This window comes from Mizuhopecten yessoensis, unplaced genomic scaffold (genome assembly GCF_002113885.1).
Source record: "Mizuhopecten yessoensis strain PY_sf001 unplaced genomic scaffold, ASM211388v2 scaffold10797, whole genome shotgun sequence".
Lineage (NCBI taxonomy): Eukaryota > Metazoa > Mollusca > Bivalvia > Pectinida > Pectinidae > Mizuhopecten > Mizuhopecten yessoensis.
The window spans coordinates 2,964,626-2,980,617 of NW_018408726.1; the positions used below are offsets into that span (position 1 = coordinate 2,964,626).

The 15,992-nt window shown below is 35.5% G+C and overlaps 1 protein-coding gene across 1 annotated transcript in view; it reads left to right on the forward strand.

Annotated features, from left to right (window-relative positions):
- The first annotated feature begins 178 nt into the window (after positions 1–178).
- The window catches only part of LOC110462435 (zinc finger CCCH domain-containing protein 13-like), a 29,346-nt gene continuing 13,532 nt past the window's right edge, over positions 179–15,992 (forward strand). The window contains exons 1-8 of the mRNA XM_021516385.1: positions 179–429; positions 4,180–4,304; positions 4,685–4,917; positions 7,670–7,785; positions 9,676–9,752; positions 11,679–11,771; positions 12,482–13,702; positions 14,173–14,381. Of these exons, the coding sequence (XP_021372060.1) occupies positions 292–429; positions 4,180–4,304; positions 4,685–4,917; positions 7,670–7,785; positions 9,676–9,752; positions 11,679–11,771; positions 12,482–13,702; positions 14,173–14,381 (2,212 nt within the window). The 5' untranslated portion in view covers positions 179–291. The remainder of the gene's footprint in view (positions 430–4,179; positions 4,305–4,684; positions 4,918–7,669; positions 7,786–9,675; positions 9,753–11,678; positions 11,772–12,481; positions 13,703–14,172; positions 14,382–15,992) is intronic.

Here is a 15,992-nt window from a genome sequence, read left to right on the forward strand (position 1 = left end):
TTGATTATAAAGAAATAAATTAAACTAGCAATAGTCTGCATTTTTGTTTTGTTAGGGCACGTCTAGACCCCTCAAACTACACGTGCTGAATATCCCTGAGGTCAGCCCCGGTCTTTCAGGTTGAACCCTTTCAACTGGTTACATCAAAGTCCGGAATACATGACAATGTCGGCACAGAAATTAGTTATAAACCGCTTGTTCCGTTTCGAGTTCGACAGAACAAAGATGGCGACTTGCATGCGTCTGTTGTTGTTGTAGAAATGGATTTTGCAGATTATTGCATCATATATAATGAGTAAAGCCAAACGCAAAGTGACAGTGGATGCAGGAAAGCCTGTTCCAGATGATGGCGAGAGGCGAAAGCCGAGTGTCTTCGAAAGATTAGGGCCTGGCGGAGCAAGAAAACCGGCGTACAGCGAGGAATCGGATGTAAGGGGCTCGTATTTTTTTGCCAAAAAAGAATAACAGTTGTGTGTATTTAGAGGGGGCTCTGTCCTTCATTGGTTTGTCTTTGTTTTGTTATTTACGTCTTAAACACTTTTTGAGATGTATTTTGTCAGGAGGCGGGTCTCCTGTTCTCACTCCAGGCCTCTGCCTGTGGCCTTTCCGTTTATGCGGAACAACCGGTTTGACCGTTTTTATATGAAACAATTTCGGGTATAAATCCTGGCGGACCTTCAAATGTTTATACAGGCCTTGCAAGGCCTTTTCAATTCTTTCCTGAAAGCAGCATCATATAACTAGACGCGACCTTATATTTAACAAGTTGGGCAATACGGCGCATATGGGTAATCATCCTACATTTCGTTAACAGTTTGCAGTAACAATTTTATTACTGAGATACTTATATTTAACAAGTAGGGAATAAGGTGAAATGAGAGCACATACACTAATGATACAGTTCTTTTAAACACCTGGAGCAAAAAAGGGCGTCATTCTTTCAACTAAATCCAATATATAACACAATGAAGCACATTTGTTCACAAAAAGTTATCAATTCTGATGTCTAACATTTTGTAAAAATTACAAACCATATCACTGACTTTGCTCTCCATTGACTTCAGTGTGTAGTCAATGGGATCATCCAGTGCAAATGTGACAGGTGAGCATGATGATTTTCTGTGTGATATTTATAGCTGCTCTACAACACTATAAGCAATGGAGGTGATACTATTTGTCATTTTCACAAAGATTTGGACAACTGAATTAACATATTTTTGTGCACAATTGTACCTCATTGTATTTTCTATTGAATCATGTTGAAAGAATGAAGCCCTTTTTTGCTCCAGGTGTTTAAAAGAACTCTGTTTTTATTTCACTTTATTCCATATCTCGGTAATAAAATACTGCAAATGGGTAGTTCTGTTACCCAAATGCAGGATTATCACCCATATGCGCCGTTGTGCCCAACCTGTTTAATAAAGAAACAACTGTGGTCCGAAAAATTGTCTTTTGTTTTTTCAAATATGTAACATAAACATATCAAGTGAGTCTCATTATGGAAAATAACGATTGTATTTGGCTGATACATATTCATAAAAATGAATAATTTTAAGATAATCATCGTGATTTCTACCTGTCTGACCAACGTTTTGTTCAGGGATTTCCCTCTACTAGCGCATACCACACCAATTCTTCGTAAACAAAATGACTGGCCATGTGAAGTAAGCGAAAGAAAATTGTTGTACCACGTCGGTTACGAAGCAAAAAGTTGCCAAATGGTCAAAAGATAGTGCAAGGAGTATGTTACAGAATAATAATTGCAGGTGGGAAGTATTCAAAGGAGAAAAAAACTGCCCTAGCAGTTAGTACAGTGCATGCATGTATTCTTCCGGTTAGCCGGTTAAAAGCTGAAATGGAATTGACAGTAATGCTGTTTATGTTATGAATAAATATCTAAATATATTAACCTCGCTAGTATCTTTGTCTGAGTTTGAACACAGATGAACTTATTTTGTTATGTTATTGGGCATGCATTGGAGAGAGTTTACGTTGTGTTTCTATATACAGTAGTTTATGCGAAAGGAAGGGATAAGTGACTGGTAAGTTAAGATTTTGCTATGAGGCCCTCCAAGGGATGACTGTTGTGATGGCCACGGCGTATGCTGTTCTCTCCTCTGTCGGTACTCATGATCAGGGTCAAATGAGATACATGCGCTATTAGATTTACATAATTTATAATATTCCCGGGTTCAGTAAAACCGTATGATTTGTTTATATTGCTGAATTAAATTAAAGATTTTTTTTGTATAAATTTACATGCAAGATTTTAATTAGTACTAATATTAATACCCGGCCAAGGAGGCCATGACAGTCGTCAGAAAGCTACGTTATTGCAGCTAGATTTAAATATGTCAAAATGACGGTTCAGAATGAATAATTGAGGTAGGAAGGAGAACCTACTTATAGTAAATAGGAATGCATAACAAAATTATTTTTCAAATCGTAATGTTTCAACAGTTCATGTTTTCACATGATGTTGACTAAGAATGTATGATCATGCAACAACTTTTTCTATATAAAAAATGATTTTCGACTTCAGATATACAAATGTAATCGGAATACACATTGAAAATGGAGTAAATAATTGTTTACGTTGTAAAAATGACGAAAAAATCAAGAAAAAGAGTGACCAAAGACATTGAGTTGTACAATGTAATAACCGATCTCTTTGAAACTTCGTATACATTATAATCATGATATGAAGTTGTGTCTCCCTTAAAAGAATTTTGATTCGACAATTTTTCAAAAAGTTATTGCCCTTTGTTCATTTCAGTATTTTTATTTTTTGTCCGGAATCATCTCCTCCTACATTTTTATTAACAGATTTCTTTGAAACTTAGTAGGCTAAGTAATCATAATATGTTGTTGTGTTTCCCCGAAAAGAATTGATTCAACAATTTTTGCAAAAGTTATTGCCGTTTGTTTATTTCAGTATTTGATTTTTGTCCGGCAATCTCCTCCTACATTTTTCAACAGATCTCTTTGAAACTTGGTATACATTATAATCATGATATGAAGTTGTGTCTCCCATAACAGAATTTTGATTCGATAATTTTTGCAAAAGTTCCTGCCCTTTGTTCATTTCAGTATTTGATTTTTTTGTCCAAGAGATTTTCTCCTACATTTTTTATATAGCATGTCAGCTAACCACTCTTAGAATGATGCAGATCTTATTTCAATGTAAGAAAGTATATAACACTATGTGGCATTCGACGTGCGCATGTTGTTCCTCCTGCAGTACTCTTGTTTATACTTGTCATTGCATATAAACACTTTTGAAAACATTAGAAAAGGGATATTTGTCTCGTGAATATTCCTTTTTACAGAAAGTTTGGTCCCATGGTTGAGGGAAGGTGTTTAGCCCCGTACCATCTGTACCGTTCACATTCCGGTAATAAATAAATTCTGAATATTGACAAGTGTGCAATTAACTTCTTTTTCTGATAATGAATAATTACTGATTCAATTAGTTTCAACACAGGCTTAGAAATCATATTACTTGGTTTCATAGTGCGTAAAAGGTTGCAGTTTTTCTCTGGGGACCCCTTTGGAAACGTTTCATCGCGGTCAGACCACCTGTGTTTCCTGTCTAGTTTCAAAACTGTTTGGTGACATTATTTTTAACAGGGCTTTCCCGAACAATTCAAGTGGTCAAACTGGACATTTTGAACGGACTATGGGGATAGTGAGGTAACATAAGTGGAAGTGCATACAACACATACATTCATTACAAAAATATGGCTCTTCACATGATATCCCTTTAAACGAAAAGGGCCATTGTGAAATGCACTTCTGTTTATTTATAATTACAGTCAACAGAGTGTACCATCTTCCCTATTTTGTACATATAAAATACTCGGTACACAAAATAACTTGCCCCTTCTCAATCTCAACCAGCATTGCCTGTGCACTGAATGATAGAAATCATGTACCACTTGGACCACATTTCCTCAAAATGTCTTTATAAATATTAATAAAATTTAATATAGCGGGACTGGACATTTGTCAAATAAACCTGTCCCTTAAAACCCAAGAGTTGAAATTCATTTTGGGGAGTAAAAACATACACTCAAGGGCCCATTTAAAGCCCTGAAATATTACTTTGATTACTGTGATTGAAACAAAAAGTTAAAACTTTCAGGCTTATCAGTCTTTTTTTTATCGATCTATTGACAGAGAAGAGAGAGGTTCTACCAAAACACCCAGGAGAAATGTCGGTACTGGCTACAGAATGAGGAATGTCCTTTTGGACCAAAGTGTAAATTCGCCCACGGGTCATTCAAGAAAGGGAAATCATCTAAGTACGTAATTGCATTTCTTTTGTTAACATTATAGTGCACAATAATCAGCTATTTCAGAATTTGTTCTCATCAAATGAAGACTAATTAATTCAACAAGATACAATGAGAAATTATAACTAAAAAAAAAGAAGGAGCAATTTTTGTATCATGTACCACTTCATTATCATTTTTAACCATCTGTCTTCTATGTACACAAATCCTTCATTCAAGTTAAAATATGGATAGTTTTTTTTTTCATAAAGTACATTTTCTTAGAGTTTGTGATGCAATACCCATTTCACAACATCCAAAAGTCAGATGTCATGAATTTAAACTTGTGAATCAAATAACATGGCAAAATCAGCCAAAATACATTTCATTCTTATAATGTCTTTCTAAAGGAGAGATGATGATAGTTCTGATGAGCCAAGGTCAAGGACCAAAGGTCGTAGGGAAAGAACGAGTGATCACAGCGACGACGAGTCGGTGGAGAGGAAAAAACGCAGTAAGTCGAGAAAGGAAAAAGAGGCACGAATAAAGTCAACCATCGTCGTTAAAACATCTCGTGGAGGGGAAAGTGACTTTGAAAGTGACAGTTCAAGCTCATGGGGTCAAGAAGGTGAAGCCTTAACTGGTGGGTACTCAGTAGTGTCATGGTAACGGGTGCAGAGTTCTCCCTTGGCTGCCGAGCTGTAATTGGATACAAAGCTTTAAAGCTTTAATATTCCTTGGCTTCATCCTGAAATTTGTCATTTTCTATGGTTTGGGTTTTTTCATTTTTTGTTCTATGGACAACTTAGTAGCTAGTATGTGATAGGCATAAAATATGGAATACTCGTTATATGCCATGTGATTTGGAAAGATTATATGTTGTAGAAAGGGTCAAGTAGCACAACCAGAAAGGTGTTAATACATGATGTTTCGATGTCTAGTACGGTACATAGCCTCTGGCAATATAGAATCATTGTTGATTTGGCTGTGCTAAAAGTCTTTTTATCTATGTATGTAAGGATGAATCAAATTGACCAATTGTTTCCACTATGCCTTGTGTAACTCCTGGTCATATATAGGAAAAAGATTACCGAGGTATGTGGTTAATGGTAAAAGAAATACCTTAACCGAATAACGGGAGAGGTTTTAACCATTTTCTGTAGGTGTGACTTCTTTTATACATCACTGACATTGTTAGCCTCATGGAATGAATACGCCAAGTAAACTTTCTGACCATTGACAAGGAAACATAAATATCAGCAAAGCATCGATGCAAACCTTTGTTTACTCTGTAGAGTAAAAAATATCTTTATATAATTCTTCATAATTAAACAATTCCTATAAAAATCATGCTGTTAATTATATGTTATGAAAAGAAATATATGATTTTGTCTTGGTGACAGAGCTGAACTTGTGGTCTGGATTTTGGTTAAAAAATAACCCAGTAGCCTGTGTCTGTACACATAGACAAAATATACGTCATGTATCAGCTTGGGATAGCTGAATAATACTTTGGAGAATCTTGTGTCTCGTAGAAAAGTCAATGATCCTCGGGAGAGCCCTGTGTCCAACAGACCATGTCCAGTAATATAGCATGCATATATATATATAGTTTTTGATGGAACCCCAGTGCAGATATGTAAATTCATATTAAAAATGATGAAAGTTATCAACTGGATTGTGAGATTTTAGGCAGGGTTTGGAAATACTTTTATTCACCTGTAGCTCAACTAGGGTAAACCTCAACATCAAACATTTGTAAGTTTGAACTACAATTTATGGTATACTTGTTTATGTAGGCCTGAACAGTTGTAGAATGGGAACAAGTTAAACTGATTTTATTTCTCAGAAAGACCACACATGTTTATATAGACTTTTTCTTTGCCATTGTTGTTTATAAACTTGTGGTTCACTTTAGAAAATGATTGGAAAGACACCTGGTCGAAGGGAAATAGAAACTTCCAAAATCATATACCGCAAGTTCTGAAAACCTATAAATACTGTTGTCAGCAGTGTTGTCCTGATCAATAGTGAACAAATAGAGGGGTCAGTGTTAAATTTCTTTCTGCCTCATTCCCACCCGATTGATTAGGTCTGCTTATGGTGATAACATGATGTGATGTGATCTCAGTGTAATGTAATCATTGCAGGGATCTGATGTAGTCCTGAAACTTAAAAGCCGATGAAATGAGCTTTATCCCTGGAAAATAGCACTAATATATAAGAATCAAAATGCATCTTTTGAACATTTATGAATGTTTGCAGCACAGTTCCTTTCAAACCTATTCCATAATGTGGGATTTTTTTTTAAAATTCAGTGTTAGGCACTAACTTTTTCTACTTGGTAGTCCACATGACTCGTTGAATAGATTATTTATTTGTCCTTCGTCAATGTAACTAGTCCAAGATAAGGAAGTATCACGATCCACAGCATGAAATATCACAAGTAATCGACTGTAGGGGATTAAAATAACTGCTGCCATGAAAATAGAGTGACAATTATCATGCAATATATCTTATTTTAAGCAGTTTTCCAAATTTTAAAAAGAAATATTCTTATTTTGTAATCATATATTTCAAAAGTTAAAAAACTAGTCCTTTCTGAAATCTACTAGTCCAGGACTAGCAGACTAGTGTTAGTGTTGACCCCTTAACAAGGTTATGATTCCTAGGGTTGCAATTTCTGTCAGGTGCAATATTTAATTTAAGATGCCATTTCTGAAATTCTGTCAGTTTCAATTTATAGTATCATGATTGGTCTCAAGTAACTCTTACAGAATGATGGAAATACCTGAACAGATTCTGATTGGAAAACGTTCATATAATGTAATAGTATTAGTACTTGATGATTTGGATTTATATAACATCTTGTCTCTAGATTTATTTAAGGGCAATAAAAATATATATATTGTTATTTTAATACTGTAATACACAAATTTATAACTTCTTTGAAACACTCTCAAGTTTACAATATAAATACCCCCTAGACATGAACTAAAATTTAAATTATTAATGTCCCAGTAGACCTAAACTTAAGTTAACATTATAATAAACCTGTATGCCTGAACTAAAGTTTACGTTATAAATGCCCCAGTAGGCCAGAACTAAAGTTTACATTATAAATGCACCCAGCCGGCCCCTAGACTTTAAATTAAGTTTACATTTTAAATGCCCCTGTAGACCAGAACTAAACTTGAAAGTTTATATAATAAATGCACCCCTAGACCTGAACTAACTGAACTAAGGTTTATATAACAAATTACCCCCTAGACCTGAACTAAAGTTTATATTATAAATGCCCCCCCCACACACACACACCTAGACCTGGACTAAAGTTTACATTATAAATGCCCCCTACACCTGAACTAAAGTTAACATTATAAATGCCCTTGTAGGCTTGGACTACAAGAAAGAGCTGGAGTTAGTGAGGCAGAGACAGAAGCTGAGACAGGAACTTAGCCAGCTGGAGGATACAGACGATGTTCGTGAGAACTTGCACATTGAGAGAGAGGTAGGCCACAATGAAAAATATTAGTTGTCTGCTTGACTTCACGATCTTGGGGTATAAACATCACCGATGAAGCAGTGCTTACACATACTAGCTGGCTACAGAACAATTCTTACAGGCACTTTAAAGACACCTTTGAAGGAGTAAAGATAAGAATTATAAAGTTATCATTTTAACAAACTCTGGGACATAACATCACTTTTTCCCTTTTTATCAAGCCGTACCACTTTGGGCAAAGAATTGAGGATGAAAAAGGCAAGAAGTGCACAAATGTCAAAACATGAAATCCTCCCCACCCCCACCCCTACAATGTATATTGTTTGGTGGTGTGTCATTGAACATGATGAACAAAATAACATAGGCTAAAAATATGCATATAGTTAGTAGATTCTGTAAATATATGTATGGACCAATTTAGCACTGCTTTAGACCAGAGGGTGAACGTTTTATTAAATAATTAAGAATGCTATGGTATATTGTTACATTGGTAAACTATACAAATCAAGCCCTTATTTGATGTTGTCATCTTTATGCATAAGTGCAGCTGGTATATTTGTCCTGGCCTGTACATGTATGATATTTAAACACCCCACCTAGTGAGGGGTATATATTATAGTCATCACTTTGGTTGTGCATCCATCTTCGTATGCGTCCTTTCATATGTAGCTATAATGTACAAGATATCTTCTGAACACCCCAACACAATTGGTTCATATTTGTAGCATAGTATGGTAATATTGTGTTCATCACTGGGTTAACATAAATAACATAAATATTGATATATTGCTTCAAGGTGACCCAAATTTGTCTCAAATAGAAAATATTGAAATTTTTAATCAAGTCCAGAGGTACATTATGGCATCAGGCAGATTCTAGGTGTTGATGTGGAATCTCACCACTCTCTCAAATTTCTAAATCTCTATCTTCTATCTCTCTTAATAATTTAACTTTTTATTTCTCATTTCTTTCTTTCTTACTAATTTGATTAAAATGTGTGTTATATATGTTAAACAATTATGGTCAGTCAGAGAATATAAATGTTTGTTAAATGTTACCCGAAGGAGATGGCCTAATATAAGATTTTATATCTTGTCGCCAGATCCTTTCAATTTATGTGATTGTATTGAATTGTAAATGAATTTAAGTGATAAATATTGTTTAAACCAACACTGGGTTATATTTAATTTGATGGTCATTGGTCAGTGTGAACGGGTTATAAGGTCACGGTCAAAGATTACACTTGACTACTTTTTAAGTCAAAATACTTTTGTGGAGGATATCTCACAAACCCCTCGATCCATTTAGTTCATAGTTTCACCACACTATCTGATAAGATTTTGATGGTCATTGGTCAAGACTTAAGTGTCAAAGGTCAAGGATCACACTTGACCACTTATGTAGTAAAAAGGTTACATGTGTATACAAGATATCTCAAGAATCCCTGAAGAGATTTAGTTTATATTTACACTATAAAATAGTAGAATGGTGTTCTACCCCTCATTTCATTTTGGTGGTCATCAGTCAAGGTTAAAGGTTACAGGAATAGTGGGATGGGGAGGGTGGTGTATATCTGTCACTCACAGAGCCATCACTTACTTTGTTTTTTTCTCGTCGTCACAAAGTAGGAGAAGCGAGATTAAGGTGTTTTTCTGGCGACATCGTCAACATTTAGTTTTTGCCTTTAACTTAGTTTCACTTAAAGTATAAGTACTAGACCAACCAAACTTGGACCACAGATCTTAACCCATGCATCAAATGCTGGATGTGGCCTACCTTTCATGGTCCATTGACTTTGTCAGAATCTCCATCAACATTAAGGTTTTGCGTTTATGTTACATACATATTAATCTGAATGCTTGTACATGTATTAGAGTTGTGTTTGCTGTATTACAGATCAGCAGCAGCGACAGTGACGGAAATAACAGCCTAGACAGAGGACGGTTTCACAAGAAAATGTCAAAGTCACCCAGGTAATGATACACTAATGAAAACAAGCTATACGTCTACGAGTTAGATGGAAGTAGTATTTACTTAAAGATTTTTTATATGCCTGATAATCATTTAAAAACAAAAAACAAGCAAAACTGTATTCATAACTCACAAAAACCAGCAAATAGTACTAGTGTTAACCTTGTCCCTCTCATCTTGTCCCATTACAACTCTTTGTCATTACTCTCCTGGTTAATTTCTCAACAATTTTTTATCAAAGTTTATACAAATGTCAAGTATGAGAATAGTTAGTTAGTTCATAATTAGGGTCCCAAGGTCAATGCTTATTAACGGTACAATATTTATTTTTGATGTGAAAACATTTGATATGGGTCAAAGCACACATATAGGACATAAACATTTATAATGAACCCGTGAGTGAAACGAGTTGTGAAAATATTTACCTGGAGTGGACAGGTGATCACCTCGATCGGGCAATGTACAGTTAGCCGGATCTATTGTACATGTGTCAACGAACCCCTGTGCTTCACCGAAGTCAACGGAAAACAATAGATCGACCTTCGATTGTTGGTCATATATTTCAGTGTAGACAAAACATGTGCGGTAGTTAATTGCTATCTAAAATACACTGTAGGACTGTGTATCAAATGGAAATTATTAGGCCTACTGTACCGACATTTTCTACCTCAAATTCTGAGAAGAAATCTAGCATGCATTTCATAAATAATCATGGTTACCATGATACGTCATGTGAGAAAATCATGCCGATTTCATTGAAAATATTGCTTGAGAAGGAAGCGGTAAGTTTTTAATCATTTTAACAATAGTTTCTCTACTGCATTACAACTTTATTCCCCCCCGTGTCTCCGGATCCGTTGAAAAAGTGTCAAAAATCGGGGCATACCGTCCTGACAGCATGGTGCCGGAAATCGATCCAAAGTTAACGATATTGTCGTAAAATACTGACGACGAATGATTTATTAACAACCATTTTCGACGTGATTTATCTATCAAACATGACAGAATATTTGATTATTGTTAAAAAGTGAATATTTCGATTTTGATTGTTAATGTTTCTATACAAGTTGATTTCACGGCACTTGTAAAGCATATCTGATTGTCACGTGACCGTAATGACATAATGCGCATAATAGCGCGGCAACATATGTAGTATTAGTTTACGTACATGGGAAAAATGTTACGGAATGTTTCGTCTCAAAAAGGGTAAATCATGACTATTATATCACTTCTTTCATCCTTTTGGCTGTGCCAATACTGTATTGTTAGCTACTAGGATGCAGTATAACGATAGTTCTAAGGAATACGTTCGAAGTGAAAGTGAAAGTAGAATTTACATACTGATCATAACGACCGCAAAATGAAATTTTGTCGAACTTTTCCAACACGCCGATATAAATAACCAATCAACAATTTATTTCAATAATTACAATATCAATTTATATTAATATCTTCAAACTTTTCCACATCTACCTAGTATGTCTGAGGGTAATTTGGCATCTCACTTCCTGTTCAGACAACCTAAAATGGTCGAAATCAGCTTGATCGTTTATTATAATATCGGTTATTTTAATAATTTTCTCTGGCAAATAGAATAACATAATAAGCGGGTTCCACTGTAATAAATTTGTCACTTCAATTACATTTAATGACTTTCTGTGTTTTCCTCAACATAAGAATTGAGTAGCAAAATTTTAAATTGATGATCTGAGTTTCATTGTACAAAGGATTTGCTTCATGAAAGCATGAATACAATTGTCATATACAGAGTTAATAGTCAGCAGTGGGAAAATTTTAATTTGAATGTTTTTGTATCAGACTAAAAGTCTGAAAAAATGCTTCAGCTGTATATTGTGAAAATAAAGATCAAGCTTAAAAAGTTTCCTCGTAATAATGAAATGTTTTTTTGTTTTTTTTTAACTTTACAGCAAGAAGAAAGACAAGAAAAAACACAAGACTTCTAAATCACCAGCACATAAAGGGAAAGCACTGTCACCAAGTCCTAAGGACAAGGCCAAGAGGTTATCTATCTAATTGTACTGTACATGTACAAACTGTCATAAATCAAACTTCGGCAAAGTCCAGATTTATTTCCTTATATAATATTGATTATATATTATAAATAATACCTTTTATGCGTCAAATTTCCTGCTGTTTTGAACTGCAATCAAGGTTCGATCATTGAAAATTGTTGAAAATTACAACGATTAATTTGAAGTAAAACAACACCGCGTACCTGTACCAGAACATTGAATAGTTGTTCCTGGATCTAAACATACAAACTAACATATGTATAAAATCATAAAAAAAATAAAATTCTAATTAAAATAAATCCAATATTTATATTTTTCAAATTTAATATCTTGCCTTGTGTTTCGTCACTTAACAATTACAGTCAGTCTTGCTCATACAAATATTTGAGACTCAAAAAACATTTTTTTTATTTGAAACCCCATCAAGACCTGTCTGTTCATAGATGTACAATTGAGACTCCTTCAAAACTGCATGTATATTTTCCTGCAGTCATTGTTACAAGAGCATTGTATAGAATTGTCTAAAAACATAAACCGGAAAAAATCTGATAACCAATTAACTGATAATTATATGGTATTTAAAATCGTAGACCAATATCCTGAAAGAGGATTATTTAAGCATTTATTACTTTTTTTTCACTAACTTATAATTGAAGATATAAACAAATGCTTAACAGTTTTCTTTTTTACTTGTGCAGGTATGAAGAACCTGAAAAAGATATTCCAAGAAAAAAACACAAGAAAAAGAAAATGTCAATCGAAAAAAGATATGCTGATTATTCTGATGAGGAACCCCCCGAAGTGGACACTGGAAAAGCTAAAAAAGTGAAATCAGCTAAGGGTTCAAAGGCCAAACATACAGAGCAGAGGCCCAAACTTAGCTTCCAGTCGGACGAGGACTTTGATGAGGAGTTTGTCATCAAAAAGAATAGACAAAAGTCTTGGTCAAAGTCAGTATCAAGGTCACCTTCAAGATCACCCTCAAGGTCACCCACACCAGTAGCTGGCTATGACCGTGGTCGGTCAAAGAGAACACCATCAGATTTTGATCGATATGAAACAAATAGAACTCCTTCACCAGAGATGAAAAAGCCAAAGAAATCTGGTCGAGACCAAGCAGACTATGAAGTCTGGGAAAGAGACAGAGAAAGGGACACTAGTCGGGAAAAACCCCGCCACAAACTTGTACAAGAACGTGATGAACTGTCTTCACCCGAACCTCGGAAAGAGAAAAGGGTTCGGTCTCCATCTATAGACAAAAGAGATCAAGAGGAAAAACACAGCAAGAAGAAAAACAGAAAGGAACAGAAACATAGTAAACATAAACAGGAGGCTGAGAGTCGTAGTGGTTATTATTCTGATGGTTCCCCCTTCAGTCAAGAGAGGGCAGCACCCTCTCCTGAGCGTGCCCGTAAAGGCAAGAAACACAAGGGAGATCAGTCCAAGGACCGAGGGAGTGTAGGGCGTGAAAAAGACAGTAGGCGTGAAATGTATGAGGATCCAGATAAAACGGAGTCTCCTAGGGATTATAGAGAACAGCGTGGTAAAGGATATAAAGACCGTGTGCAAATAGTCAGCCCAGCACCTTCCGCACGAGACAGGGAAAGACAAGGGAGGTCACTCTCTATCGAACCACCATTAAAGGAGACAAGAAGAGAATACTCTCCAGAGTCACAAAGGTCCGGTTCTCAGTACCAAAGGAGTCGCAGGAACATGTCTCCGCCTCCGGTAGATAGGCGCCGTGACGAGGAACGTTATGAAAAGGAAAAGGACATAGATCGCTCAAGAGAAGGACGGGGCAGAGAGAAGGATGATCCCCGCCGTGATCCTAGGGCAATGTCCCCGGACGACCGCAGATACGGGAGGGGTCCACCACCAGGAAGACCAGAATTTGATCCTCGTCAGCAAGGCAGAATGAGGTTTGAGATATTAATCAATATTTAAAGTAAATGCTTAATGCCTTCTATTGCATATAAAATGCAAATGTTAAATATATAATTTACTTTTGTAGTAAAACCCTGACTTCTGTAAATCTTGTAGACTAGCATTCCCAGAATATACACAATACCGGTTAGGACTATTCTAACAAGCAAGATGGTGTACCATTCTAATTATAAGGTTTTGATACATTAGCAAAATTTGTTCAGATTTCAGTTATTTCCAGATCATCATAATATCATGCAGACAGAAGCAAACATATAGACACATTGTTTTAATAAAAATAATTGTTTGGAAATATGTGATTTTTCTTAGAACAGAAGTAGCATTGAGCTTGCTATAACAATTGTTTCTATTTCAGTTATTTATTTCAAAGAGCTACAACAAATTTACTTAATTTGTGGTGTATGATGCATAGTATTAATCAATCCTATTAATCTCTTTTAACCAGATATGATGAGAGAAGGGAGCGTTACGATGAGGAAAGGTACCCTCCCCCACCCCCAATTCCCCCTCCTGGGGATGACAGAGGCCACTTTGGACCAGTCAGGGCACCCTTTGAGTCCCCTAGGGGTCGTCCAGAAAGCTATGACAGAGATCGTGAACGAGATCGGTATGGCCGAGAATATGGACAACCGCCAGACGCAAGATTTGGACCTGGTATGATTAGAAACATTCTAGATGATTACAAAATTCTTCTTTTCTAGTTGTGCAGTCATTGTTGATGTTGAACAGAACAGTTCAAGCATATTTAAACAATAGTATAGTTTTAGTTCAGCTATGTAAGAAACTTTTTAATTAAAAAATACTACTGAAAATGTTGTAATTGACTAAATGCCAAACAGCATTAAGTGAATCAACAGAAATATAGATGGAGACTTGATCAGTGAGTGGTTGGCTGCGTGTGTTGTAAAATTCAAGAAGATTTTGTTTTGCCGTCGTAATGATCAGTATAGAAATTCTACTTTATTATGAGCATATTCCTTAGAACTTTGGATCAATAATGGCACCATGCTGTCAGGGCCGTTTGTCCTGATTTTGACACTTTTTCAACAGAGACACGTGGAAATCAACTTCTAATGCAGTAGAGAAATTATTGCTGAAGTGATTTAAAACACATGTCTTTCTTCTGAAGTAATACTTTCATTGAAATTGGCATGATTTTCCCGCATGAAGTGTCAAGGAAACTGAATATTTGTAAAAGGCATTACGGGGGGACCATATAGGTTTTGTCTCCGTCCGTCCGTCCATCCGTCCATCCGTCCGTCCGTTACCTTTGGTTAAGGTTTTGGTCAAAGTTTTGTAATGGGTTACCATGCACTTCATAATGATGTTAGGAATTTGATTAATTGCATAAAGATTTGATAGGGGTCTAGCATTAATACTGTGGATTGAAAATGGATATATCTTTTCAATTTTTGACATGTTTTCCACTTAACTATCTTGGCCAAAATCTGCAGGTTAAAGTTTGGGTTAAAGTTTTGTAATGGCTCACCGTTTACTTAATGATAGTGTTAGGATGCTGATTTTATGTACAGAGAATCTTTAGGCATCTAGAATAAATGTTATTTAATGACAGTGGAAAAATAAGTTTATTTATTTTGAATTTTTGACATGTTTTCAACTTAACTATCTTGGCCAAAATCGATATCTGAAGGTTAAAGTTTGGGGGGCTGGTAGGGGACATGCATTGATTCATCAATACCCACAGAATGCTTGTTTAGATAGCAATTAACTGTACCACCTGTTTTGTTAAGACTAAAATGCATATGTATGACCAGCAAGCTAAGCAATGGTCCATCTATTGTTTTCCGCTGACTGGGGTGAAGTGAGGTGTGAACAATTTACCTGGAGTGGACATGTGATCACCTCGGGCGATGTACAGTTAGCTGGACCTTTTGTTTAACTGTCCAGGTGTTTCACACGGACAACCTACCTGAGTTTTTACCTTATAAAATCCATTCACGGCAGAAAAAATATCAGAATAAGCGGGGTCCCACCTTTGACCATATCATAATAAACTTCTTTTTTATTCATGGGAAAAATATCATAATAACCGAAATCATAAAAAGTGGGTTCCACTGTAGTTTGTTTTATTTTTATGTAATTTTATTTTATTTAGCAAACTATAAGTTAACTGTTGTTTGACAGTAAGTATAAGTAGAATCAATCACTTAGATTTTTTATTTTAAAGATCTGCTAATGCACGTTGAAGAATGCATGTCCTGTAAACAAAGAGGATCAGAGAAAACAGACATCTATATTAAATAT